The sequence below is a fragment of the Sparus aurata genome, chromosome 2, assembly GCF_900880675.1.
Source record: "Sparus aurata chromosome 2, fSpaAur1.1, whole genome shotgun sequence".
NCBI lineage: Eukaryota > Metazoa > Chordata > Actinopteri > Spariformes > Sparidae > Sparus > Sparus aurata.
The window spans coordinates 3,128,057-3,154,928 of record NC_044188.1 but is presented as its reverse complement, the minus strand read 5'-3'; the positions used below and the strand labels follow the sequence as shown (position 1 = coordinate 3,154,928).

General features: G+C 42.8%; 3 protein-coding genes across 16 annotated transcripts; 2 read left to right on the top strand and 1 right to left on the bottom strand.

Annotated features, from left to right (window-relative positions):
- Nucleotides 1-636: 636 nt before the first annotated feature.
- On the top strand, nucleotides 637-5,210 carry ech1 (enoyl CoA hydratase 1, peroxisomal). The gene is made up of 10 exons (XM_030397255.1): nucleotides 637-1,047; nucleotides 2,283-2,451; nucleotides 2,540-2,628; nucleotides 2,707-2,831; nucleotides 2,919-2,967; nucleotides 3,106-3,170; nucleotides 3,852-3,922; nucleotides 4,102-4,173; nucleotides 4,575-4,725; nucleotides 4,817-5,210. Exons 1-10 carry the CDS (start codon nucleotides 1,011-1,013, stop codon nucleotides 4,919-4,921), a joined length of 933 nt encoding a protein of 310 aa, XP_030253115.1. The 5' UTR covers nucleotides 637-1,010; the 3' UTR covers nucleotides 4,922-5,210.
- Nucleotides 5,211-5,275: 65 nt separating this feature from the next.
- On the bottom strand, nucleotides 5,276-20,138 carry cep295 (centrosomal protein 295). Of its 14 annotated transcripts, none has more exons than XM_030397133.1 (30): nucleotides 20,090-20,138; nucleotides 19,752-19,978; nucleotides 18,851-19,051; nucleotides 18,462-18,586; nucleotides 18,269-18,362; nucleotides 18,033-18,149; nucleotides 17,802-17,942; nucleotides 17,416-17,599; nucleotides 17,047-17,226; nucleotides 16,628-16,840; nucleotides 16,404-16,501; nucleotides 15,173-15,388; nucleotides 14,900-14,976; nucleotides 13,606-14,695; nucleotides 13,253-13,424; nucleotides 12,748-12,939; nucleotides 12,422-12,658; nucleotides 11,525-11,622; nucleotides 10,080-10,170; nucleotides 9,731-9,955; nucleotides 9,503-9,657; nucleotides 8,857-9,307; nucleotides 8,415-8,594; nucleotides 7,811-8,244; nucleotides 7,501-7,671; nucleotides 7,361-7,421; nucleotides 6,878-7,156; nucleotides 5,677-5,773; nucleotides 5,488-5,587; nucleotides 5,276-5,398 (listed from the first exon to the last, which is right to left on the bottom strand). In XM_030397133.1, the coding sequence occupies exons 2-30, from the start codon at nucleotides 19,848-19,850 to the stop codon at nucleotides 5,363-5,365; spliced, it is 5,814 nt and encodes a 1,937-aa protein (XP_030252993.1). In that variant the 5' UTR covers nucleotides 19,851-19,978; nucleotides 20,090-20,138; the 3' UTR covers nucleotides 5,276-5,362. The 14 variants fall into 14 exon arrangements, with proteins under 14 accessions (XP_030252993.1, XP_030253093.1, XP_030253087.1 ...); XM_030397233.1 differs by having other exon boundaries at nucleotides 13,606-13,675; nucleotides 13,766-14,695; nucleotides 19,752-20,116; XM_030397227.1 differs by having other exon boundaries at nucleotides 13,606-13,684; nucleotides 13,775-14,695; nucleotides 19,752-20,116.
- Nucleotides 20,139-20,335: 197 nt separating this feature from the next.
- Nucleotides 20,336-26,662, top strand: med17 (mediator complex subunit 17). Its single transcript, XM_030399433.1, has 13 exons — nucleotides 20,336-20,484; nucleotides 20,885-21,129; nucleotides 21,270-21,433; nucleotides 21,610-21,829; nucleotides 21,950-22,086; nucleotides 22,239-22,320; nucleotides 22,499-22,651; nucleotides 23,081-23,211; nucleotides 23,415-23,599; nucleotides 24,097-24,234; nucleotides 24,840-24,957; nucleotides 25,082-25,241; nucleotides 26,248-26,662. Exons 2-13 carry the CDS (start codon nucleotides 20,895-20,897, stop codon nucleotides 26,454-26,456), a joined length of 1,932 nt encoding a protein of 643 aa, XP_030255293.1. The 5' UTR covers nucleotides 20,336-20,484; nucleotides 20,885-20,894; the 3' UTR covers nucleotides 26,457-26,662.
- Nucleotides 26,663-26,872: the final 210 nt, after the last annotated feature.

Sequence of the window (26,872 nt, the reverse complement as noted above, 5' to 3'; positions counted from 1 at the left end):
GAAATTCCTTTATTCCTAAACATTATTTGTTCTTTTTATTAGTTTTGTTTGATTGCCAAAAAATTACATGTATTTAAAATGTGCTGATTTAGCTTTGATGCAACGTTAAACCTGCAAAGTAACTTCTGATTAAAGCATAAAACGTAGTGGAGTAAATTATCAACTGATAGACAGTCAGTGTTTTTATTTTATTTTATTTTATTTTATCTTATTTTATTTTACTTCATTTTATTCTGATTGCCAATTTAATTAAGTCATCAGAAACGTGATGCAGTATCTAATTAGTGACTAAAGTTATCAAATAAATACAGTGGAGTAAAGAGAATAATATTCCCCTCTATAATGTGTTGGAGACAGACAGGAAACAGACTTTCATATCATATAAAATAAAAAGTATATATGTATATATCTAAAGAATGTAGGTGCATAAGTAATGAGTCTGTAGTGAAACACTGAGTAACTTTCTGAGGTAGAAGTTACATCACTTCCACACTTAAATATGTATTTTTTATATTTTATTTATAATGAAAATAGTGTGTCTAAAACACAAACGACAGAAAGCTGTTTCCATAAATACAATTATTCTTAGCATTCTCTAGTTTTACTATAAAAAAAAATATGGACTTGCAGTAACCGCATATGACTTTTGGCTCTGGAGTTTGAGCCCCGGCGGCCACCGTACAGGCTGTTTCTTAATGAGGGCGATCTAAGTTAGTCAGTGAGGGGTTAATTAAACTTTTTACTGCACGCTGTCATGTTTGGTGGGATGACACCTGCCGCGTAACTTACCTCTGCTTCTTTGTAGGTTTTCTGGCGTGAAACCAGCGAACTTTCCGACCAAAGTCGTTTGTTTATAGAGCTGTTATTGTTGAGCTAGCTGTTTGTTAGCTAGGTTCAGGCTAACGTTAGCTAACAGCTCACAGAGGGAGAGGTGAATGATTTATCTGTCCGCTGCTGATTAATCGATCAGTGAACAGTTTGGACTCTGACTCGATCAGAAGGAGGAGGAGATGTTATCAGCTATTTCCAGGTCAGCTCTGTCGACATGTAAGTGAACACGTTTGTGTGTTAGCTGCTTTAAATGTCTAAAAACGTATAAATCTTCTCAGTAAACACAATGATTGATGTGTCAGGTCTGTTTACTGATCACAGTTTGTGAGTGATTTATATAACTGGTGTGAAATAACGCTGTAAAGTGTAAAGTAGGTGAAAGGTCACCAGTGTCATGCAGCATGCAGACTGTGAGAGAGGTTGTGTGTTGGCCTCAAATTAACATGCTGATTGATTAAAAGATTAATATATTAGTCTATTTTCTGAAGTCTGATCTTAAAATAAAATATTGATTTATTTTTTTTCATCTGTTACATCAATAGATTTATTTTCCGTAGGAGGAGTTTTATTATTTGTGTGTGTGTGTTATTATTTGTGTTGTTGTGTTGTCTCATCCAGGCACAAAAGTTTGAAAAATAAAAGTATCTTTATTTTCAAAACTTTATTACATCCTGTCGCTCGAGTGGGGGTTAGGGTTATTTTTTATCTTTTCTTTTTATTTTGTATTATGGTGATCCATCTTCTTTCCCTGTGTGTGGAACTGCTTGAATACATTTCCTCAGAAAAAAAAATATATAATTTCTCTCAAATTAAAATGATCTTCCAAAAATCAAATGTTCTTCCAGAAATACACTTTCTGGAAGATTTTGACTTTCTAATGAGATATAATTTTCTCACACAAATAAATTTTTCTCAAGATTCCTTTTCTATAAAAAATATAAATTTCTAGGAAAATAATTTTAAGAGAAATTTATAGTTCTCAGAAAATAAGAAATTTCTGAGAAAAATATGAAATTTTTTAGGAAAAAAAACATTCTAAGAAAAAATCAGGGTTTTTTTTTAGAGAATTTCTTTCTCAATTTTTTTTTTTTTTTAACAAAAAAATAGATATTTTCAGAAAAATCTGCATTTTTAATGAAAATTTAAGTCTTTTAAGGGAAACAAAATTTTCTCTCAAAAATAAATTTTTCCCTCAAAAGTTACATCTCAAATTTTCAAACATCAGATTTTTTTTTTCCCTTCCTGGAATCAACTTTTGCACATGAAGAAGAATAAAGTTCTCCTGGGACGTTTTCTGTCTGTGAAGACGTATGAAAAATAATCTTGTGCGATCCAAAGTGAACACATTTCATTTTATTTGTCACGTTTTTGTGAGGAGCGTGTTGTGATCTGTTCTCGTCTGCCGTCGTCCCACTGGACTCACCTGTATCATTCTGCGTCTCGTCTCTCAGATCGAGGGCTGTGGCTGCCGGCTCAGGTCGCCGTCAGAGCCATGTCGTCTTCAGGCGGTCCTGGATCTCCGTACACCTCGCTGGCCATCAGTCAACCGGCAGAGTTCATCACACATGTGGAGCTGAACCGTCCTGAGAAACGCAACGCCATGAACAAAGCCTTCTGGAGGCACGAACCTGGTCACACTCACATTCACTGGACGGTCTGAGGTACCAGGAACATCATCCTCACATCTGTTCTCTTCTTCTGTCTGCAGTGAGATGGTGGATTGCTTTAATGCGATCGCAGGAGACCCAGACTGCAGAGTGGTGGTGGTTTCTGGAGCAGGGAAGCTCTTCACAGCCGGTGGGTGTTTGACTCTTTACACGATTTAAAGTCTTTGTAGGAACGTTTTTATTCACTCAGTGTTGTGTCTCCGTCCAGGTATCGACCTGATGGACATGGCCAGCGACGTCCTCCAGCCAGAAGGCGACGACATGGCCAGAACTTCCTGGAACATGAGAAGAATAATCGCCAAGTACCAAGACACGTTCTCCGTCATCGAGAAGGTCGGACCTGAGAGTGGTGATCACTCCAACAAAGATGGAAGCTGGATTTTTCTGAGAACTTATCGATGATTTCTTTTCTCCTCGCAGTGTCCGAAGCCTGTGGTGGTGGCCGTGCACGGCGCCTGTGTTGGAGGAGGTAGGCTATCTTCATTTCTTCTCAGGGAGTAATGATGACAGAAATCAGGTGGACTGAGGTGATGATGGTGTTACTGTGGAGGTATGCACTCTACTCAGTGTCATTGTGGTTCACTGTGGATGTTGTTCTGTATCGCAGGTGTTGATCTGATCACAGCCTGTGATATCCGTCTGTGTACGCAGGACGCCTGGTTCCAGGTGAAGGTGCGTACGTACACCTGACTTTAATATCAGAGGCTGAAATGTGCTGAGAAGAAAATGAACGTTTTCCCAGAAATCTTTTATTTTTCTCAGAAAATTATTTTGGGAGAAACATTTGATTATCTCAGGAAGAAAAGATTTTTTCAGGAAAAAATAATTTTGTGAGAAAATTTTATTTTTCTCTCAGAAATTAAAAAAATAAAAAATACATTTCTCGGAAAAATATAATTGTGTTCAGAAAAGTGTCATTTTCTCACAAAAAATAAAATTAAGACACATTTTTTTATTTTTCATTATTTATAATCAGTCTTATTCACTAAATGAAAGTAAAAGAAAAGGCTTTATGTATTTTTTACTCCATTTTAATAATTTAATGGAAAATATTTTTACTGATTGAATTGTTATATTAAAAAATATATTTTGATCTGCATAAACTGCTGAAATGAAAGTCAGTCATCAGTCATTCTGGTGTTAAATTAATACAAAACAAACAGATTTTATTGATATAAAAATAAGAACATTTTAATTGATAAAGTAAAATAAACAGTTCATATTTTACAGAACAACTTCTAGCAGACAGTTTATTGAACCGTTGTGTATTAAAGGACGGAGGTGATGACATCATGCAGGTGATGACATCATGCAGGTGGTGTTGTGATTCTGTCTTTCTGGTCGTCTTCACAGGAAGTCGATATCGGACTGGCAGCAGATGTTGGAACTCTTCAGAGACTTCCTAAAGTCATCGGCAGCCGCAGGTCAACGGATGATTTTAATAATTCATAGAGAGTCTTAAAACTCAGCAGCTGAAGCAGGAACTAAGAGCAGATTTCTACAAGATAATTTACACCTTATTTTATAGTTTCCTCACAAATAATTTTATGTGTAATGAGTCCATGTCGTTGTCATGTGATTAACTCTCCTTCACTTCCTCCAGCCTGGTGAACGAGTTGGCTCTGACCGCCAGGAAGATGTACGCTGATGAAGCCAAGAGCAGCGGACTGGTCAGGTGATCAATCGTCTCGTTATAGATGTTTGTTTCAGCTGAACTTCTGCTTAAGATATGTTGTCACCTGTAGACAGAAACCACACAGACGTGATGCAGAATCACACCTTAACAACGTGCAGTGTTGTTTAATGTCGTCCTTCTTTCTCGTGGACGAATTTCTTCAAATTTGGCCCAAACGTCCACGTGGACTCGAGGATGAACTGATGAGATTCATGTGTTCAGAGGTCCAGTTCACTGTGACCTCGCAAAACACGTTGTAGGCTGCAACTCAGATTCATACTATTATTCTGACAGCGTTTCCAAAAGGATAAAGAACTTTGTTAAACACAAAACAAACCTTTCAGTGGTGCACATGATTTAATCATCTGCAATTTGTAATCAGACAAATAAAATCTCTCCAGCCGAGTGTTTGCAGATAAGGAGGCCATGTTGGCCGGAGCGCTGGAGATCGCCGGGGAGATCGCTGGTCGCAGCCCCGTCGCTGTTCAGGGCACCAAAGTCAACCTCATCTACTCCAGAGACCACAGTGTGGCCGAGGGGCTGGACTACATGGTAACTACCTTAAAACAGTCACAGCATGAAGCGGCCATCTTTCTTCACGTCACCACTGAACTCCTTCTCCTCCTTGTCCATCCTCCTCCAGGCGACCTGGAACATGAGCATGCTTCAGACTGCAGATGTGATGAAGTCGGCTCAGGCCTCCATGGAGAAGAAGAGTCCCAAGTCGATTGTGTTCTCCAAACTTTAGACCTCACTGAGGTTCATCATCAAAATCCACTGTGGCCTTTTTTAAAACAGCTTGAAACGACTGTAGGAGGTAAAAGAGGGAAGATGATCCATGTTTGGAAAAAGGTTTGATAACAGCATAAAGTTTTCTACTAAACTAAAGAATCCAAAGTCATCCACGCTCAGAGGTGATGTCGTACGAACTGTAATATCTTTGTTGTGGATTTATTTCACAGTAACAGCTGATGATGTAGATGTGTGAATAACTTCCTGAATGTTTTCTTAATAAAAACGTGTTGAATGATTTGAAATCTCCTCAGTGACCTGTTGTTATTTTCCTTCAATGATTCTGTAAAACACGAGTGCATACATTTGATTTAAATAACTTAAAATGCTTTATTGATAAAACTCTACAGAAATAACTTAAATTTTACAAAAGTACAACTAGATCACATTCAGTCGATCACTGCTGCTTGGCACGAAGTTTCTGTAACGTTTTCTGTGAAGAGATCATAGAAAGATATTAACTTGACTTCAGTTCTGTAAGCAGCATGTTGTGTTTACAGGTGAATGTTTCAGGTGTTTCACCTTGTGGAACTCTTTGGCCTTCAGTCTGTTTTGTGCAGAAGCTTCCCGTCGGCTCCTGATTGCTTTCTGACGCTTCACCTCCTCCAGCTGCTCGTACAGTCTGCACACAGATTATTCATTTATCACGCTTTGGGTTCAAAACTGCAAAAAACATCGACGAGTGTAAAAGGTTAAAAGATAAAATGTCACCTCTGAGTTCTCTGGTGCATCTCAGAAACATCAAGTCTTCGTTGCTCTGGTGTGCAGATCTTTATCTCGTCCACCTTCTTCAGTCTGGAATCTTTTACTGAGGAAACAAAGAACATTTTCTTCAGGAGGAAATTTTATTTTTTGTCTCGTGTGACCATTTTCTTCAAGACAAAATGTTTCTTTCACGGCATTTTACACAAGATTTTTCTCTCATGGGGGAAAAACAAAAGATTGTTTCTCCACACATGATAAAAAATATTGTCTGCTGAAAGAAGATACAGAATACAAAATATTTCTCCCAAGGAAAAAATTAATAAAAACACATTTTCAGGAGGAAATTTTTGTTGAGAATTAGCTTTTCTTAATGTCCTGGGAAAAAAATAAAAAATGAAAAATTACATTGTTCAAGAAAGATACAACACAGAGCTATTTGGGTGCCATTAATTGGCACAAGTTTGCATCCAGCAAACATGTTTTATGGGACATTTTAGAGAAAGATTTCTGGATGATGCATCTGGAATTGAGAATAAAACATTTTAAATAACAATTTGGAACTGGTCAAAAATGATTGCCTTAATTAAAAAAAAAAAAAAAAAAAAAAAAAAAAAAAAAAAAAATTTGCCTGGAGAAAAAAGTTTATGAAAACAAAAACATTTTCAATTTTCACATTTTCATCAAAATGTTTCTCTGTATTAGAATTAATTCATGATGATCTTTTGCCAGGATTATCTTTTTAGTTCCTTATTCCAAAAATAAATAATAATTTAATTTTTATGACTCAACAACTGGTGGAAAAAAGTTTTGCCATAATTTTTCTATTTCTGGGGAAAAAAAAAAAAAAAAAAACCTTCCCAGGAGGAAAAAATATTAATAATTAATGTTAAAGTCATTTTTCCTCCTAGGGGATTTTTCCCACAACGTTTCACACATGGGAAAAAAAAAAAATTATCCTTGAGAAAAAAAAAAAAAAAATACTAAATGTTTTGTACACAAATTAAAATTTTTACAAAAGAGTTAAAAACTGCAGGTTGATTTGATTTATTTGCATTCACAGATTTGAAAATATTGAACTCAGGTCAGGATGTCGTGTGACGTTGATTCACAAAGCTCATCGGCGTTGACAGAAACTAAACTGTTACGGTTTAGTTTGTCTGTCTTGCCAGAATACAAGTGAAGTTAAATAGATTAAAGTGTTAAAAACCTGAAGGAGGCAGCTGGGGCTTCTTCTGCTTGAGTCCAGATGTCTCAGTGGTTTGGTTCTGCTCGGCCCGTCCTCCCTTGGACTTGGTCTTTGACTTACAGCTGACCGGCTGAGAGTCTTTAGACTTCTCTCTGCTCTCAGGTCGAGTCTTGGAAAGAGCTCGTTTGGCCTTGATTTCCTCGATCCTGTGTGTGGATCTCTGGATCAGAGCTCTGCGCTTCTGCTGGAAAACCTCCTGCAGGCCTCCGTCAGGAACCCACTGAATCTCCAACAGCGTCACTGAATGAATGAATTTAAAGAACGAAGACTCACTTTTCATTTTCACCAAATTCTGACAGAAGTCTTCTAAACCTCACTTTTTATTTATCATTTTCTGCTGTATTATTTGGTGACTGTATATTTTTTGTTTAAAACAAAGATGTGGAGACGAATAAAAGGGATTGCTGTACCATCCAACAGTCTGTTAGTGTCGTGTGATTTTACCTGGCTGTGTTTGGTTCTTTTCCTCTGGAGTCTCGTCCGTTAACGCAGACTCTGATCCCTGCTGAATAAAACAAGATTTATGTTCAGAGATCAGAAGACATCTGCTGCTGAAGTCAAAATGTTGAAAGCTGTATAATCACCTCCGTCTCGTTGCCTTCCTGTCCTTCCTCCCTCGCTCCAGCTGGATGTTTGTCCTCCTGAAGCTCGTCTTCATCTGTGATCGTCGTCTCTGGGTCCTGCAGTGTCGTGTCCGTCAGGCTCACTAATGTTATCTCCGACTGCTCCAGGATTCCCTTCTCACCAGCGGCTTCCTGAACACACACGTTTTATAAAAGATGTTTCGCAGAATAATCTGTCATTCTTCTTCTCTACAAGTAACAACCTGCAGCTGCAGCATGAAAGAACAACATGGTCTTAAATTAATGTCTAAAGAAGAAAACACGATCTCACCATTATCTCTAACACAGGAACGTCACTCCTCAGGTTTAAACTCTGCTCAGACTCACTGAAAGGCTCCTCTGGCTGCGACACGCTCGCTGCAGGTGCATCATCACACACGGTTAGATTTGACAGACTCAGAGCCGTCAGCTCCACATCAGGAGGATGGTTCTGGGAGGTGACGAGCTGGGTCAAGGACTGATCTAAGGCGGGGGAAGTCGTCACACAGCTGGACGGCTGCTCGGCTCTCAGACGCTCAGGAGACGATTCAGACTCAGACGAGTCATCGCGAGCTTCAGGAGACGTGGAAACGCTGCCGGCTCGCTGCCCCTCAGGAGATTCAGGCACGTTGTGTTCAGGCAGGTGAAACGTCGTGGAGGCGTCTGCGGTCTCGTTGTGTGTGACCTCAGCCAGCAGAGGGTGGAATGAGTCGGAGCCGGGAAACACTGAAGATGAGGTCACACATGAAGTATAATGTAGTCCGGTTTGTAACGCAGTAAGAAGTGCAAGAAAGAACCAGACAGCAGCTCGAAAATAAGTAGTAAAATAAACTTTTAAATGATCTTAACTACAAACTGAGACCACAGATGGTGATGCTGTACTCTGATACACCCACCTTCAGTCCTCTCTGGGCCCAGGTCTGTTTGACTGGTCCGGTTCTGCAGAGTCCGGTCCTGTGAATGTCGATCCACATCTGGAACAGAGGCGCTGTGTGACGAGGCTTCAGGAGGCAGCGCTGGGTACGACGGCACGCTGGCTTCAGTCGAAACACCGAGAGCCACACGAGTTCTGTCACCTACAACCAGATCAGATGATTAACTCACAAGATTTACGTGGATGAGCGTCTGAAACGGGTGAAAATGGCGGAATATTTTCACAGGATTTATTCACAGGAGAAGGATTTATTTGGACCAAAGAGGAGATCGTGGAAACCAAGACTGTGTCGGTGAGTTTTATGACGGCTTAACAAGGTAATTAAGCTCGTCTTAGAAACTTGAACCTCACAAACTGCCCCTTTAATTCTTAACCGCACATTTACGATATCTCAATTCTTTTACCCGAGCTTCCACTGTGCTGACCTGCAGACTCATCCAGCTCCCCAACCAGCGGCCTCATCCGGCTCTCCTCCGGCTCACCATCAAACCACGAGGTCGAGCGCTCCGACACCATCTGACCAATCAGCTGACCCGCGTAAAAGTCCTGCCCGCCGCTCAGCCAGTGAGAGCTGGACTGATGGGAGAGTCGACCAATCATCCGACTCAGAGTGGAATCCCATCCGCCTTGATCCAGGCTCACTGGAGGAACCGGCACGCCTGGCAGCTGACCAATCACAGACGAGTGAGCCGACGGTTGACCGACCAGCCGCTCCATGGCCGAGTCTCTGTGGTCAGCGGCCAGACAGGAGGACTGGTCTGTCAGCTGGCCAATCAGAGGACGGAAAGAGTCCTGGAGTGATCGGTCCTCGCCTGAGAAGTGCTCCAGGATCGGATTGACCGTCTCGTCCCATTCCTGCAGCAAAAAAAACAAAACATATCAGTCGTCGTAGCATCAGAATGTTTTACTCCCCAACAACAGCATCCGCTCCGAAAAGTGAGTTTCCACGAGTCTCTGAGCAGAAGATGATCCAACAGAAGGGTCTAAAAATGAATTTTTCATTGAATTTCTACTTTAAAAAACATAAATTGTGGATTGAGAGTGACGGACCTGACGACTCCTCTGTGCTTCTGCTGCGTTCGATGGAAGAGTCGGACTGACTGCAGAGGTTTCATCCTCCCCTCTCCTCTCTGAGACCTGAACCAGCGACTGCTGAGAGACTGAAGCGAAGTCGAGTTCCTCCACAAACGAGCCTCGACCGTCTGCTGGACAACAAACAAGGGAAATCAGACACTGAACTGACAAAAAGAATGACTGTGTCCAGGAGGATCAGTCTACCTGCTGTTTTCCCGGTGGCGCTGAGGGAGAAGTTCAGCTCTCTTGTGTATCGGTCTATAATCTGCTGGATGCTGCTTTCATTGAACAGAGACTCGACGTTGACACCAGGATGAACTGCAGCCGAGCTCTCCTCCACACCGAAGCTTTGACCGGACGGAGAAGAGGAGACGTCGAGTGAAACCGCCGCTCGCCTTTCTTCCAAATGTGCGAGGGGAGGAGATTTATCTGAAGAAGTGAGAGAAGAAAAAGGAAAAGAAGATTCAGCATGTCGTCTGGTGTTTATAAAGTATCTCATATCTCCCAAACAACAGGTCAAATGTCGACAAAACACACTCCCGATGTCTCTCACCGGCGTTTTGCTCAGGATCGGTGGTGATGTAGCTGCCAGTGGAGATGCTGGTGGAGGAGAGGCAGTCAGAATCACGAGGCCTGTGTGCAGACTGACACACAAAACAAAGTGTCAGGGGGATAAAAACATAACAGACTCATGAATCACACACGTGTAAACACAGTTACAAGTGTGGGATTCTGCATGACCAGTACACACAGACACACACACCCGACCTATCGTCTGTGTTGGAAGAAGCGTCCTGATGTATAAAGTAACAGAAGTAAACTAAAATTACTGCATAAATAAAGTACATCTTCTTTTATTGCTGCCAAAACTGGAGTCACTAAAATTTCATCAACACATTCTTAGAAACAAAAATAATCTAAAATTTTGCCGTTTTGACATTAACAGACTTAATTTATACAAGTTTCTCCTCCACAAACATTTTACCCGTCTGCAGTGAAGCGACTTCTCTCTAAATTTAGTTTCAGACATGTTCGTGCACGCAGACTCACTGAGCTCAGTTCAAGTGTAGAAACCATCATGAAATGTATTTTAGTTAAATACAATTCAGGTTTGTTGAATTTTACATCATCGCTCATCAGACACGGAGACGAACAAACACACAAAGACGTGATCCGACTCAGACACACATTCACTCCACACGCACTCAATATTCAGGTGTTATTGTCAATAATGGAAGAAGAATTCAGATCATTTACTTTAGTAAAAAGTAGCCTTTGTATCACAGACTGCTCACTCTAAGTTTATGTTATTGTTCTGTATGCTAGTGTAAAATTAAAGTGAAAAATAGGATTAATAGTTCCGTACAAACGTCTTCTATAGCTGCAGTAACTGACTCTTTAAATGTGCATTAGTTTTAGTTTACAACACGTACATTCACACAGACTCACTGAGCTCAGTTCAAGTGTAGAAACCATCATGAAATGTATTTAGGATAAATACAATTCAGGGTTTGGTTATTTTACATCATCGCTCATCAGACAGAAACAAACACACAAAGACGTTAGCAGACGTACACTCATACATACACATTCACTCCACACAGGCACACACACACAAACGACACAGACGGACACACAAAAGCTTCTCAAGCGCAATCAAAGGCCGAGGCGGATGTTTTCCCCAGCGCTCAGATTTGGCTACTTTTCATCATCGATCCACAACGTGAATCTCAGAGGGAAGAAAAGAAAAATAATAATATGCAGAAAATGTGAAAACATGCAGCGAAAGTCATCCAATTCATCTGTTTCTGAAGTTTATCACTGGTGTAAAGTAATAAACAAAAACAGAAACAGGAAGATGTTATTTCACTGCACAGAGACAAAAGTCTTCTTTCCTTTGGAACTTTGTAATCAGCCTCTGCTGCAGAATTTGTTGACGTGTTTGAAGGGAAAGAAAGAGTTGAAGTGTTGTTGTTTATCTCCGGCTGGCCTGGTTACCTCTGTGGGGGATCTGCAGATTGTGACTGCAGGACCGGAGTAGTCAGCTCCTCTCCCAGAGTCAGAGGACAGAGGCGAGATCATCCTCCGGACCAAGTCTGGAAGATAAATAAATAAATGAATAAATAAATAAATAAATGTTCCAACTGAGTGGGAATTCTACGGAAGCCCTGAGGGGCCAGTGAAGAGTTTCATTTTTCCTGGTGATTAATTTTCTAAGTCTGATCTAAATCACTTTCTCTACTGTGTTTATGTCTCCAGAACTTTCCTCAATTTTCTTTGAGTGAAAGCAAATGTTGAGGATTTTTTATCTAAACATGAGAGAAAAAGTAAAAAAAAAAAAATCTCATGCAAATTTTTTTTTTATTTATTTTATTTTATGGGGTGAAGAGTGAAAAAAAAAAATCCTAATGAGATTTTTTTTCCACTTTGTGTGAAACCGACTGAAATACACTTATAAATATATGTTTTTTTTATTCTTAGTTTTTTTTTTTGCAGGACTCATTTGGTAGAATTTGGTTTCAAGGATAATAATTTAATAAAAAAATTAATTAACTAATAAATAAATAAATAAATAAATAAAATCTCCAAATAAAAAAAAAAAAATGTATAAAAATAAATTACTGTCCTGGAAAAAAATTTATTCTGCTGTTTTAAAAAAAAAAATTAAAAAAAGAAATAAAAACTAAATAAAATAAACTAAAATACACCTCTCTCCTACGTCAGTTCTCAAGTCATAAAAACAGGACAGAACACTTTAGATCTGATTAATAAAATGTGTCACCAGAAATGGAATATTTCCTCACTTGACCTTGAGGAGTTTTGCCCAATTATCTTCAAATCAAATACAACATTTTCCTTCCATCTACATTTGTAACCCCCCCGTCCTCTACGTACCGGACTCTGAGGATTCTGGAGACGTTCCGGCCCCCATCAGCAGCCTCTCTCTCCAGACGAGATAACTGGATCTCTCTGAGCTCGACCCGGGGGCGGCTCGTCTTACGGCGGTCCGCTGCTCGCTGCTGGATGAAGATGGTGTCGGCAGAGTTCTGTCAGAGGCCACGGAAGATTCTGATTCTTCATGTGGATCCCAGTCCACGTTGTGTGGGGGGACCCTCGCACTTTCTTCAAGTCCTGGAAACCCAAAAGATAAACTAATGTTCGTCTCCACGGACTGACGAATGGTTTGGTAACGTGTTATTCATGTGTGAGGCTGAACGGACCTGTGATCTGGCTGCTGTTGATCGTCGTCTCCGCCTCCTGAATAGCACTGAGCTCATGTTGCTCGGTCATTCCCATGATGCCCAGCTTGACACGCGTCACTGGAGGCTTTGCTGCTCGAGGAGGGAGGAGTGCTGACGGGAGGACCAACGCTGGGGGAGGTCCAACAGGAACATCACCCTGAGAGACAGGATCTTAAAAAGGACACAAGACAAAATCAGTATGATTACCATGAAACTGCTGTAAAACAAGCGCAAAACCATCCCAATAACACCTACAGGAGGTCATAATGGAAGTATTCAAGGAGTGAGCGCACATGTGCAGTAACAATCGGCCTCTAGCAAGAAAATGACGGTGAGTAAAGACGATAATTTAGATAACCAGAACTGAATGAAACTGCAAAAGTCAACAATGATGAAGACTCATCAGTCCTCAAATCAGAGAGACGTTTAGACAAGATTAAGCTCAATAAGGTGGAAAAAGCTGCACGTTTGTTTCCCATCTCACCGCTGTTAGAGGACAGCTGCTGGGACGAGTCCTCTCTCTCCTGACGGTCTTCAAGATGTGACAGAGTTCCTCCATTACTCTCCTCTATAGCCTTCAGCAGGGACGCCAGTAATTTAAGGCGGGTCTGATTGATGTTCTCTGAAACCAACTCGTCGCTGGCCGCTTCAGGAGGCTGTGGGAGAGAAGACAGAAGGAAAGTTGTCTTTCCATCTTCTGGAATTCTGTTTCAGTATTTCAAACAAAGACCACTTCAGCAGAGTCATTTCTTCATACTGCTGCAGTTTTATCCCCCTTAGTTTTGTGTAGAAACAATCTAGGATGCATCCAGAGTATTTTAACAACACCACACTCACTGGTGCATCAGTTTGGATCAGAGCCTGTAACGTCTCCTTCTGTTGCTTCATATGAGTCATCTCTCCCTCCCGTCTCTGCCTCTCCTCTTGTTGTTGTCTCTGCTGCAGCACCATCGCCTCCCTCTGCTCCATCACCCGTCTCTGGACCTCCTGCAGCTCCTGTCTCTGCCTCTCCTCTTCTTGTTGTCTCTGCTGCAGCACCACCGCCTCCCTCTGCTCCATCACTCGTCTCTGGACCTCCTGCAGCTCCTGTCTCTGCCTCTCCTCTTCTTGTTGTCTCTGCTGCAGCACCATCGCCTCCCTCTGCTCCATCACCCGTCTCTGGACCTCCTGCAGCTCCCATCTCTGCCTTTCCATGTCATCATCTCTGGGGTTCAGGGACGCAGCGTAAAGGGAGTCATGTGGAGAGGTCGCAGGCCGAATCACTGCACGACTCTGAACCAGAGGTGTCGTGTCTGTGATGCTCGAGCTAAAAACTCTGACGGGATCAGTGGCTGGCTGTAGCGGGATGCTGGCTGAGTGATGAGTCATGATCGGTTTGTGAGGCTCTTTGGTGGCTGAGGAGGGTCTCACTCTGTCTGGAAGGTGCCCCGTCACTCTCTCCATGATGTTTTCTGTCAGCCAGGCAGAGACGTCTGGTCTCTGGTTCCTAAGACTGTCTGAAACAGATTCTGCTTCAGCCCCCTGCAACCTCGAGCAAACTCTCAAACTTGAGCTGGGAAGATGTGGAGGTGAAGCCGATATGTCAGACTCTCTCGTGGGAACTTCCACAAAAGGTTGTGGTTTGGGGTGGATGTATGCAGGCACTGATGGAGGTGTAAAGAGTGGCAGAGGAGCTGGAAGATGCACAGGCCGAGTATTCTGCAGAGGAGGGTGGAAGAGGCCAGGAGGGACGACAGCAGGCGGGACGACAGCAGGAGGGACGACAGCAGGAGGGACGACAGCAGGCGGGACGACAGCAGGCGGGACGACAGCAGGCGGGACGACGGCAAGCGGCATCTTTGTGGCCGTCATGTTGTAACGAATCTGTAGAGCTCGCTGGTATTCATCCAGGCGCTGACGAGCAACTTCCACTGACCTCTGGTGAACTCTGAAATCAAGAGATGGTCCAAGAGAAGTCAATTTCAACTGTACTGCATTCTTTAAGGAATCTATGATAAATAAAGATGTACACGACGGCTGAATTTTTCCCCCATTACCAGCCGAGATCTACTTTCAAAAATAACCGCATAGAAAAGTGGTAAAAGTGATTCGTTAATCATAAAGAAGAGTTCATCTTCACGCTTTAACAAACCTGTTTTGTTCCAACAGCCGCTGTTGATACTCTCGAATCCTCCTGGTGTGGTCGTCTTCACCTGGAGGAGGCACGAGCTGCAGCATACAGAGGAGGAGGAGTTATTAACGACTGAATTTATAACTGATGTCTTAAAAAGTACAACCAGCAGTACTTTTAGATATGATGCGAATATCGATCGTGTAAAAATATTCTCCCATCAACCAGGATCAGATCATAATGAGATGCGCTCAATAAAAGACAACGTGACAAAAGGACAACTGTGGTACCGACCTCAGTGGCTGGTCCAGAGCTGACGGAGGAGATCTCCTGGTCATGAACAGGTACTTCAGGTGGTTTAATAATAGGCACTTCCTGGGTCACAGCAGCCTTCAGGTGTTCTCTCTCCTGCCGGGCCTCGAGCAGCATCTGCTCCAGTTTGGCCTTCTGTGTTTCCAGCTCCTGAAGCAAAAGCACCTGCTGCTGCTTCTCCCTCTCCAGCTCCTCTTCCTGAACAAAAACAAGGTTTTAAACCTTTAAACCACAACCAAGATGTATAAACACATTCATAAAGTTGATCATAGTGTGATTCTCATGTGAAAAAACATTTGAGGAATCGGTTGTGTTATATCGAGAGACTGTCGTTTGAGAGAGCGCGCTGGTTGAATGATTCTAAGAGCTGCATCGCAGGCAGCTGGACTTGTTTCAGGTTCAGTATCTGGTTCCTGGACCCGGTGTGCAGGTCCTTCTCCATCAGCACCACCTCCTCCTGTAGAATACATTCTTCAGAGGATCGCAGGAGCTTCACTCTGGGCTTTTGGGGGAATTCATGTGGAGGAGACATGAATTCCCCCAAAAGCCCAGAGTGAAGCTCCTGCGATCCTCTGCTGGATGTAGATACAAACATCCTCCATCCCAGAATCTGCTCAGCTCCATTTTGCTTTTGATTATTGTGTCGGCTCTGAATCGAAGACTCGAGTCATCGTCTGCAGTTGTTTTATGTTCAAAGCAGAAAAAAAAGGGACTGCTCGCACAACACACTCCTGTTCTAGGGGCTGGACTAATTAAGTAATCAGGAACACCTGCAATCAATTCTGACCAGTCATGAAAAACACATGAAGTTATTGGGTCAGCAACAGAACCAGGCTTGGATTCTTTGAAGAACTATATAGTGAACAAAATAAGAGGATTTGTATTTTAAGATAATATCTGGTGCCTGGATGTGAGCTCAGCACTCAGTCATCAACTTTCTGCTTCTTATAGTTTAATTCTTTGTTGTTATTTAACTTAAAACAACAAGCTACAATCAACTGTAACGTGCCTTCACAAACACAAAATATAATCACTCCTGCTCGGAACTGTAAAGTTTTTTGGTGCCACTTTGTCCCGGAAGAAATTTCAGCTCATGTAAACGTGTGCGGCCAAAAACTGAATCTCCTCTTGGTTATGTTTCATTAAGAGATAACTGCCTTTTTAAAAAAACACATTATTTTATAGAAGAATACATTCAGAAGAGCATTTATACCCTTTTCTTCCGTTCTTCTTCAAATTCTTGGATTCTGTTGGCAAAATCAGGATGCAGAGTTTCTGCTGCAGCCGACTGCTCTGTCGTCTCCATCGCTGCTGGAATGACACATAAAAAATGATTATTCTCACTTTTCTCTCACAACAACTAAATAATAATACACCACATCGTGTACGACCTTCCAAAATTAATAATATTTCAGTTAATGACAGCGAGTGTCTGACCAGGTGCTGTTGTTGGTTGCTGCTCTTTCTCCTCGCTGGTCAGAGAACCCGTGTCGATGGTCATGTCTCGCTCTGGGATCTGATCAGAGATGGCGGTCTGTGAATCGGCTGCAGGGACGTCACTGTTGCTTTCAGCCCAGTGGTTCCTCTGAGTCCTGATGCGATCCAGGAGTTTCTTCAACGCCTTTCGAGGAGCAGGTCTGGAGAGCTCCACTGAAAGTTAAGAAAACACTGAATGCAGTTCTTGGCTGGTAAAGACACGTTTCATCACACAGGGAGGTTGTATTCAGGGCTGGAGGGTGGAAGCACTGACATAATGTACATATTCAGGTCTGTACATCGATTTTGGTCTAAAAGTCAATAAGTAACAGTAATAGTCTAAACTTTCTCTTCTTTTATGTATCTCTGCTTCTATTCACCTTGAGCAGATGTTTCCATCTCGGCACTCTCAGCTTCTTGCTCAGTGTCATGCTGTGTGTTTTCTGTTCCCGGTGTGGCGTCTTCATCCACCGTGACGTCCAGCTCTCGGTCCTGGCTGCCTGTGGACAGAGCTGGCAGAGGCTCTGGTACCAGCTGGACCACCAGGTCCCCTTTAACCCCTGAGATCAGACACAGTCAAAGTTTGCAGGCTTTATTAAACTATTCAACTTTCTGGCTACTTCAGAATCATTTGCATGGTTTTAACGTGAGCTACGAGCATTAAAAAGAAATGGCACATACTTGTCTTAGTGACCATTTCTTACGAAACACATTCATAGTTAATTACTCCACCCCTGAACGGTCCTTACTCCTCTCTCCAGTGTACATGTCCTCAAAGGCGAACTCCATCTCCCTCTGGAAGTCCTCCCTCGTCTCCTGTCTCTTGTAGAGAGGCTGGAAGATCTGAGCAGGCATCTGTGACACCTGCTGTCTCCTCCTCAGCAGGTCTGTCTGCTGCATGTGCTCCAGCTCAACAAGAAGCCGCTCGCGATCCTGAAGGAGATCATCGAAAAACAGATCTGACACAAAAAAAGCTACAACATTGAACATTTCTGGTCTCTTTTGACTATGAGACTATAAAACATGTTAAGGGGAAATATTTTGATCCTGGTATTTAACCAAACCACTACGATACTTTATTTTATTATATGAAAAGTCTGTTTGCAGTGTCTGCAACAGTGACAGCGAGCGATACCTGCACGAGATGTTCCCTCTTCAGAGCCTGCTTCCCTCTGAGACGAGCCTTCTCCAGCTGCTCCTCTCTCCTCTGCTTCTCCTCCCTCTGTAACTCCTGCAGCCTCCTCGCCTCCAGCTCAGCTTCCTCATGAGCATCAGGCTGTAAACACACATACAGATTAGACAACTCTGACAGGAGCAGGGTTAACAAAATGTTGGTTGAGGAGCATAAAATAATCAGAGATCTTACCTGCTCCATGTCTACCTCTCTGTCCACTGTTCTCCCAGACATGTGGTAATGTGTGGCAGCAAACGCACTCACGTCAGATTTCTTTACTACGTGTAGCTTCTTGTAATCAATGTTCTGCTTGAGCAAGAAAGTAAAAGGTTAGTATGACTCCACACAGAACCTACACTGTGCTACATGTGCACTGACAAAAGTACTTTAGGAGACAATGACTGTAATACATAAACTGATCAAATCACCTGGATGGGGTTCGGGGGAGGCGGAGGGAGACTCGCCACTTTCGCTGCTCTTTCCTTTTCTGTCTGTAAGGCCTTCTTCCTGGCATTGATAGATCTACAGAAAAGCAAAGAAATAGAGTTATGAGTTAGAGCGATGTTCAGTTAATTCTGGAGGTTAAAATTCAAACATTTAAATGTTTATGATGCTGCTCACTGGGTCTGTTTCTCATGGTCTTTAAGCTTCTGGGATTTGAGCTCCTTCAGTGCCTCTCGATAACGCTCCTCTGCTTTGATGTGGTTCTCCACCTCCTTCTGAGCAATGGCTGCCAGGTCGGGTTCCTTTGCAAAGGGAATCAAATCACAATACACATGTTCAATGAGTTGGGTGTTTCTAGTGATGGTGTTGATCAATTTTGGTTGACAGACATTCTCCTTGATTTGGCCCCCAAATTCATCTCACATCTTGTTTGCAAAAATCACTGGTGACTAAAATGTTCTGGGGTCTTGACGGCTTCATTAACAGGCGTATTGTCTTCATTCAGTAACAGAAACTCTGGTTAACAAACACAAAGTCTAACTGATGTCAGACAGCTGTTATCTTACATTTTCTTTGGCACTCCTGTGTCCCTGACCGAGAAGCTGGAGGCTCTCCTCGTACAATTTCTGCAGTGCATTTAGTTTCTCCCTCTGCTGTCGTTCCCAGTCCGCCCTCAGCTCCTCCTCCAGCTTCTCCAGCTCACGCTGTCGTCTCCGCTCAACCTCTCTGCGGATCTGCAGCGCGATGTCTCGCTGTTGCTCCCGCACCTGGGTGTCAAAGCAAAATACATATGCATTTAAAGTCTTGAAATAAGTATCTACTTTACAATTGTCCACAAAGTTGTTTTTCACAAAGCTGTTTTTTGCCATTTCATGACACCTAATCAGAATCGGTCAAACCTGGTTTAAGAACTGTCCGACAGAAATCAGAGAAATCAAGATCACATATGTTCATAGTAAAGAAAACTGACATGTTACAGGAGCAAAGTGATGTTAACCGTAACTAAACCAGTGCCATAAAAAAGACAGAAGAGTACAAATCTTAAAAAACTAAATAGGTGGCTACAGTCATGACTCAAAGTTGTTCATTGGTTTTAATCCATTACAGAGCACATATGTAAACTTCAATACCTTGTATAACTTCTCTAAAGAGATATGAGCTCAGACTTTAAGTACACTGTGTGTTAAGAGCAATCCATGTCAACAGTTTGTCGCAGTGCAGTTTGTCGAGGACAAACTTGAGAACTACCCTGACCACACCAGATCTTCTTCTTTATGAAACAGAATTTCCTGACAGCAACCACAGGTACAAAATTAGAACTGGCTTAGCTGGTAATCTTTCTAAATGAATCATACGACTGGAAATACCACGAGAAGCTGTCAGGTAGACAGAAATCACGGACATGACGTGAAGCAGAAAGCTGTGACACAACAGAAAGACACTCGTTGCGTTATTATCATACATTACCTGCTGTATGCGCAGTTTCCTCCTCCTTTCATGTTCCTCTCGTATTATCCTCGCCTCCTCGTTAGGACTGAGTCTTAAACGAGCAACTTTTCTCTTCATTTTCTTCAAATACGCTGTTGGACATTTCCCAAAAGCAGCCAGCAGGCAGCACCTCCGTTAGCCGTGCTAATTAGCTATTGTTGGCTAACTTAGCTTCACTGTGTTGCTGGCGTTCACTACCATTACACCTTTACAGGAGACAATACAAATGTAAAAGAAACGCAAAATACTTCAGGAAAAGAAAGAGGAGATCAATTCAACTCTAAGATGTTTGTTTATCATCTGAAATCCATGCCAACCTGAAAAAACGACTGGACGGTTCTGTCCTGACGTCACATCCGGTTGTTTAAACCGCCCGCCGTGTCCGTCCCGTATTGATGTACGTTTTTCTTGGTTCCTACCACTGATCAAACAGGATCCTCCTCATATTATATATACATAAAATAATTTCACTCACGTTAATTAACATTACATTAAAAAAAGATTATTTAATGAACGGATTAAGACGTTATGAACGAAATTAACATGAAGTTTCTAAAACTGTAACCATCTTCCGCCGCGCTAGGCGGCAGTAGAGCGCTTTTGTTCCGGTGTGAAGAGAGCGAAGAATGAGCCATTCACGGCGCTACTGGACATAAACTACAACAACTCCAGCGATTAACCTTTATATTTTTGTCTGTATTGAACAGCACGGGTGAGATTTACACTTCTAAGTAAAATGCCGTCTTTCGGACGTTTATTTCGATGTACAGGATCTTCATTCATCCTGTGAGATTAACAAGAAGCTAACGCTAGCTAGTGTTGCTAGCTAGACACAGCAATACTCAATCAAATGCAGCCAGTGTATCTGTTATCAATAAGTCAGATTTGACAAAGATGACATGACAAGTGTTAGATTTGGAGATGGTGAAATACAGTTTCTTTCCTACTAGTTAGCTAATAATGCAGACCTGTTCTCTGCTTTGTTTCTTTACATTGTTTAAGCGAAATTGTGTTTTGTATATTCTTTCAAAGTGGTCTTAAATATGTCAGTCATTATGTATGTCTCAGACAGTTTAATGGTTGAATCTCTCTGTTTGCCTCCCTCCCATCAGACCTGCCATCATGTCTGGTGGTCCAGCAGTGAGGGTCAGCATCGAGTCCTCCTGTGAGAAGCAGGTACAGGAGGTGGCTCTGGACGGGACAGAGACATACGTCCCCCCTCTGTCCATGTCCCAGAACTTGTCAAAGTTGGCTCAAAGAATTGACTTCAGCCAGGGGTCTGACTCAGAGGAGGATGGGGTCGAAGGCGAACCCAGGGACCGTGAGTGGGCCAAGCAGGAGCCCGAGGAAGAAGAAGGTAACATATGCTCAAGAGAGCGCAGGGGATTTTTTTCCTCTCTCTCCTTTAGACCTGACTTATGATATAGATGTGCCAAGTATTTTTCTGTTTTGGACTTATTTGGGGAAGATAAGCTAAATCCTTTTTTCCTTACACAGGCACAGTGAAGTTTCAGCCGTCCCTTTGGCCCTGGGATTCAGTACGGAACAACCTGCGCAGTGCCCTGACGGAGATGTGTGTCCTCTATGATGTGCTCAGTGTGGTGAAGGAGAAGAAGTACATGGCCTTAGACCCGGTGTCTCAGGACCCAACAGCTGGCAAGGTAGACTGCTAAAGAATATCACTGTCACGTCAATCACTAAATATCTACAGGAGGGGCAACACGTGACAAAATGTTCAAATGTTATCACGATCTTTGGTTTATGTTATATTTTAGTCACCGATGTACACACACATTTATATCAGTCCGCTGACAGATTGTTTCGTGCCCTCGTGCAGACCCCCCAGGTGTTCCAGCTGATCAGTAAAAAGAAATCGTTGGGCACGGCTGCACAGCTCCTCCTGAAGGGAGCAGAGAAGCTCAGTAAGTCAGTAGCAGAGAACCTGGAGAACAGGAGGCAGAGGGACTTCAACTCTGAGCTGCTGCGACTTCGCTCTCAGTGGAAACTCCGCAAAGTAGGAGACAAGATCCTGGGAGACCTCAGCTACCGCAGCGCCGGTGAGAGGCCTCTCATGTTCACTCAAATCTGAAAAGGGTTTCTTACAAAACACAGCTGTTTTATTGTGAGGACACTTTTAACTTGTAGTCTAACCCCAGGCTGATTATTAACCCATTCAGGTTCCCTCTTTCCTCATCATGGCACATTTGAGGTGATCAAGAACACAGACATTGATCTGGACAAAAAGACCCCAGAGGACTACTGCCCCCTCGATGTCCAGATCCCCAGTGATCTGGAAGGATCTGCTTACATCAAGGTGAGAAAGAAACAAAACATTGTTTGTTGTGTGTCTCCACAATTGCACACTCCATCAAAATACTCGTTTTCCTTTGAGTGATTTTCATACTACTGTCACCTGCAATCAGAAACATGGAGTTGGTAACAGCTGCATGCTGTTTATGTCTTCAGGTATCCATCCAGAAACAAGCTCCAGATATCGGTGATCTGGGAACAGTCAACCTTTTCAGGAGACCACCAAAAAACAAAGCAGGTGTGGTTCAAAACAGAAAGACTTCACATTGAAATTCTTTGCCTGTAAGATTATTAAATGTATGTCATCTCTGATCTTTCATTTCCTCCACATCCAAAATTTTGATCATCTTTCATCTCTTCATCCTGCCGTCATCTTTTCTCTACTTTTTTTTAAACATTTTTGCTTCTTCTTCCAGGTACTCAGGCGTGGCATCTGAAGCTCGAGGCAGCTCAGAACGTTTTGCTGTGTAAGGAGATCTTTGCTCAGCTGTCCAGGGAAGCCGTCCAGATTAAATCCCAGATCCCTCACATTGTTGTGAAGAATCAGATCATCTCACAACCCTTCCCAGGTCAGAACACTAATGACAACATCGGCGTGGAAAACTTCAGCACAGTTGATGTAATCATGTGGAGGTCTATGTTTGTCACATACTGCTGGTCAATGTTTAGCTTTTTATACTCTTATATTGTAGTTTGAACACTGCAATCACTGTCCATGTCCTGTGTTCTTATACATGAAACATAGAGTATGAATGAATTTATTCCAAAAACTAAGAAAAAAGATATATGCAGCTTAATTGAAAAGCTTTTTTACATAAGTATTTCATTGAAAGTTTAGATGTTCCCCTGGTTCAGATATAAATCCAAATATTAACATTTGAAACGCTTTTGTAAACATTGTTAAACAAACATTGCTGCCTTTTTATCATCGGTGTCGCTCTGGAGTCAGCTTGGACAAATATACTCATGTCTTGTTTGTTCCTGTGATCCCTGCACAGGTCTGCAGCTCTCCATCTCACTGTGCCACTCCACAGGAGAGAAGAAGAACCACCGGGCCTCTCCAGAGAAACCCAAACCAGACGACCACCTTTACGTACTGGAACACAACCTGCATCAAATGATGAGAGAGGTGAAACACTGTTTGAAGTCGATGTGCATCTCACCTGCAGCTTCATCTATTTCAGCATCGAAATATATGAGTCTCAATAAATGCGAAGCAATTGAAGAAAATAAATGGTTATAATATGTTTTACAGTGTCACTATTTATAGTTTTAATAATGGTTTGATTTTACAGTTTCTCCTTTCATTGAACAACTTTCTGTCTGTTCCAGTTCCACAAGCAGCAGCTGAGCTCTGTGGTGATGCCCCACCCTGCTAGCGCTCCCTTCGGCCACAAACGCATGCGTCTAGCCGGGCCGATGGCCTACGACAAAGCTGAAATCTCCAGCCTGCAGCAGAGTGAGGGGCTGCTGGAGAAGATCATCAAACAGGCCAAACACATCTTCTTACGCAGCAGGTAGATGTAGCGCTCCCTCTGTTATTTTGTTTGAGGACTTATAGGATCATAAAGACAACTGCCGATGGTGGTCATGACATTGTATCACAAGATTTAAAGCCAGTAAACATTCAACTATGCTGGTAAATGTCACCACTAGAAAAACTGTGTAAATCCCGATGGAGGTTAAAGGGTTATTGAGTCATTGTTTGCAGTGGGAATAGTTGGAGTTCTTGTGAATGGTTATGTTTGCTTACTGCAAATATTACTCAGTCCACATGATGTGACACTCCCCAACATGCACCTTGTTATCTGTAATACCACGTTTGACCAGAGGGTGGTTCACTTTGTCTTTCTTCAGTCTGAGCTCAGGAAAATACATTTATGAGCAAAAATTATTCCAAATTATTCAAAGTATTTAGTTGAAGCAGAGTTGTCTGTTGAATGCTGAGTTCACCCCTGTACTTTTTTAGCTTCTTGCTTCATTATTCGTCAGTATTTATTTCTGTGATCACCAGGACGGCGCGGACCATCGACAGCCTGGCCAGCCGCATAGAAGACCCTCAGATCCAGGCCCACTGGTCCAACATCAACGATGTGTACGAGTCCAGCGTCAAGGTGCTCATCACTTCTCAGGGCTACGAGCAGATCTGCAAGTAAGTGAAGAGGGAGGAGGGGAGGGAGGGAGGGAGGAGAGGAGGGAGGGAGGGAGGGAGGGAGGGAAGGGAGGGAGGGAGGGAGGGAGGAAAGGGAGGGAGGAGAAGAGAGGGAGGGAGGGAAAGAGGGAGGGAGGGAGGAGAAGAGAGGGAGGGAGGGAGGGAGGGAGGGGGAGAGAGGGAAGGGAGGGAGGGAGGGAAGAGAGGGAAGAGAGGGAGGGAGGGAGGGAGGGAGAAGGAAGAACCAGAGCAGAGAGGCAGAAACGATGTGGGAGATAAAGGAGAGGAAGTGCTGATGTATGTTTGAGCAGCTGTGGGTATCTGCAGGGCATCTTCCGCATCTTATATGTTTTATATTTTGTTGTCAGTTTTACTTTATTCCTAATATAATACAAGAAACAGCACTGACAGAGTCGTACATGGCTGCAAAGTCTTTGGAATAAAATACTTTATGTTCTATATGCTTTTGTGACATGCAGGTAAGCAGGGGTACGTCTTTATTTCCTCAGTCTGTATTTCCTTACTGGCTCTTATTTGTTCTCATTCCACTTGACTGACATGTGTGATTCCACTTAGATGAGTCTTAATGTTTCTTATGTGTTTAGGTCCATTCAGCTGCAGCTGAACATCGGTGTGGAGCAGATCCGAGTGGTGCACAGAGATGGACGAGTCGTCACACTGTCGCACCAGGAACAGGAACTGCAGGACTTCCTCCTCTCACAGGTGTCACAGTTAACGTCCTGATAACCTTTACTGTTATTCTGAATTAGTTGTTTTTTTTTATTGCACCCTTTTCTGTTATTTTTTAAAAGTCACGTGCCTCTTTGTGTCCTTCGTGTCATCACAGATGTCGCAGCATCAGGTGCACGCAGTCCAGCAGCTGGCCAAAGTGATGGGCTGGCACGTCCTCAGCTTCAGTAACCACGTCGGCCTCGGCCCCGTGGAGAGCATCGGAAACGCCTCCGCTGTCACTGTCGCCTCGCCCAATGGAGAGTACGCCATCTCAGGTAAGACGGTGAGGTTGATTCTGAAGAGAAGATGATTCTTCTGTCCATCTTCTCTTTCTGTGCTGTTGTATTTAAGTGCTGCGACAAAGTGTAAATGGCTGAAAAAAACACGATCGTACATGTTGTAAAGAACCAGACAGGAAGTTCTCTTCACTCTGAGGCCCGGTCCACACATATGGGTATTTCTTAAAACAGAGTGTTACCTTTCGTACATTTAAATAATGTTTTAATTCACAAAAAACTGATCTTTTGGAAAATTCCTTCCAACGTGTAGATATTCAGAAAGTCAGTTTTCTGTGTTTACGTCTGGATGAGCAGAAACTTAAATTGAGTTTTATTAGTGTGTGTAGCATCATGCTTTGAACTGAGTTATTGAAAATACAATAATGGAAACGAGAGAAACAACAACAGCTTCTGAGAGTGCTTAAATAAAAACAGCACAATAGAGGAGGATTCTGAGCGACCATGTTTCCTAACTTTCTGTCCTGAGGATATACAATGTGCTTCCTGTTTCCACTGACACGTGCTTGTCTGGTGCACGTATAGGGTCATGATATGCATTTTAAAATGTGTTAGTATGGGTGGAGATCGTATCTTAAATGCTGTTAAAACCCTCAGCTGAGGGAGGTCGTCTTTGATTTAAAACCCTGACCGTGTCACAAGTTTTCACTACCAACATCAGACATCACTGACCAGCGTCAGCAGATACACCTGTTGTATTTTCAGTGAATGGGCTCAACGTCCTCTTTCTCCCGATCTCACTGTTAATGTCATTCGCTCTGGTAACACGTGTCGGGCTGAATGCAGCGAGGCCGCACCCAGCCTCTGGTGGTTCTGGAGATTTTGAGAGAAGTAGGAAATAACTCTGGATCAAATAGACAGGCTGATACAAGCTGAGGGAGCATTAACCAAACAAACGTCAACTCCTGGAATGCATCACATGGACGCATGTATGAAGAGAAGCAGGTTTCAGGCACTAACTGCTGTCTGTGTGTGTCTGTTTCAGTGCGTAACGGCCCGGAGAGCGGCTGCAAAGTTCTGGTCCAGTTCCCCCGCAGTCAGACCAAAGAGCTGCCGAAGAGCGACGTCATCCAGGAGGGCAAGTGGAGTCACCTCAGAGGGCCGTGCAAAGAGGTCCACTGGAGCAAGATGGAGGGACGAAACTTTGTGTACAAGATGGAGCTGCTGATGGCGGCACTGACTCCGTGTCCGTAGATACCAGCCAGAGTCCACTTGGTGTAGAGAATTTCAACATTGATGTCACAGATTTTTACCCAACTCATGAACTTTTTGAACACTGCCATAACCTCCTTTCCATCTCCTGTAGTGTCTGCTGCCTGCTCTGTTTTTGATGATGTAACGTGAGGAGTGGATGTTTACCTCAAACAGTTTGTTACAAAATAAAAAGCAGTCTGTTTGCATTTGAGTGGCTTTTATATCATCATAATGTTGAATCTATAAATAAGATATTCTCTAAGGACTTTCTAGCAGCAGTGTGTGTGTCAGCTCGTTTCAAATATTCAGAATCGATACTTCTGACTACACAACGGCCGACCAAAGTGCTTTACAACACTTTCCACATTCACCCATTCAGACACATGAACGATCTGCTCGTCAGGACCACCCCTCAA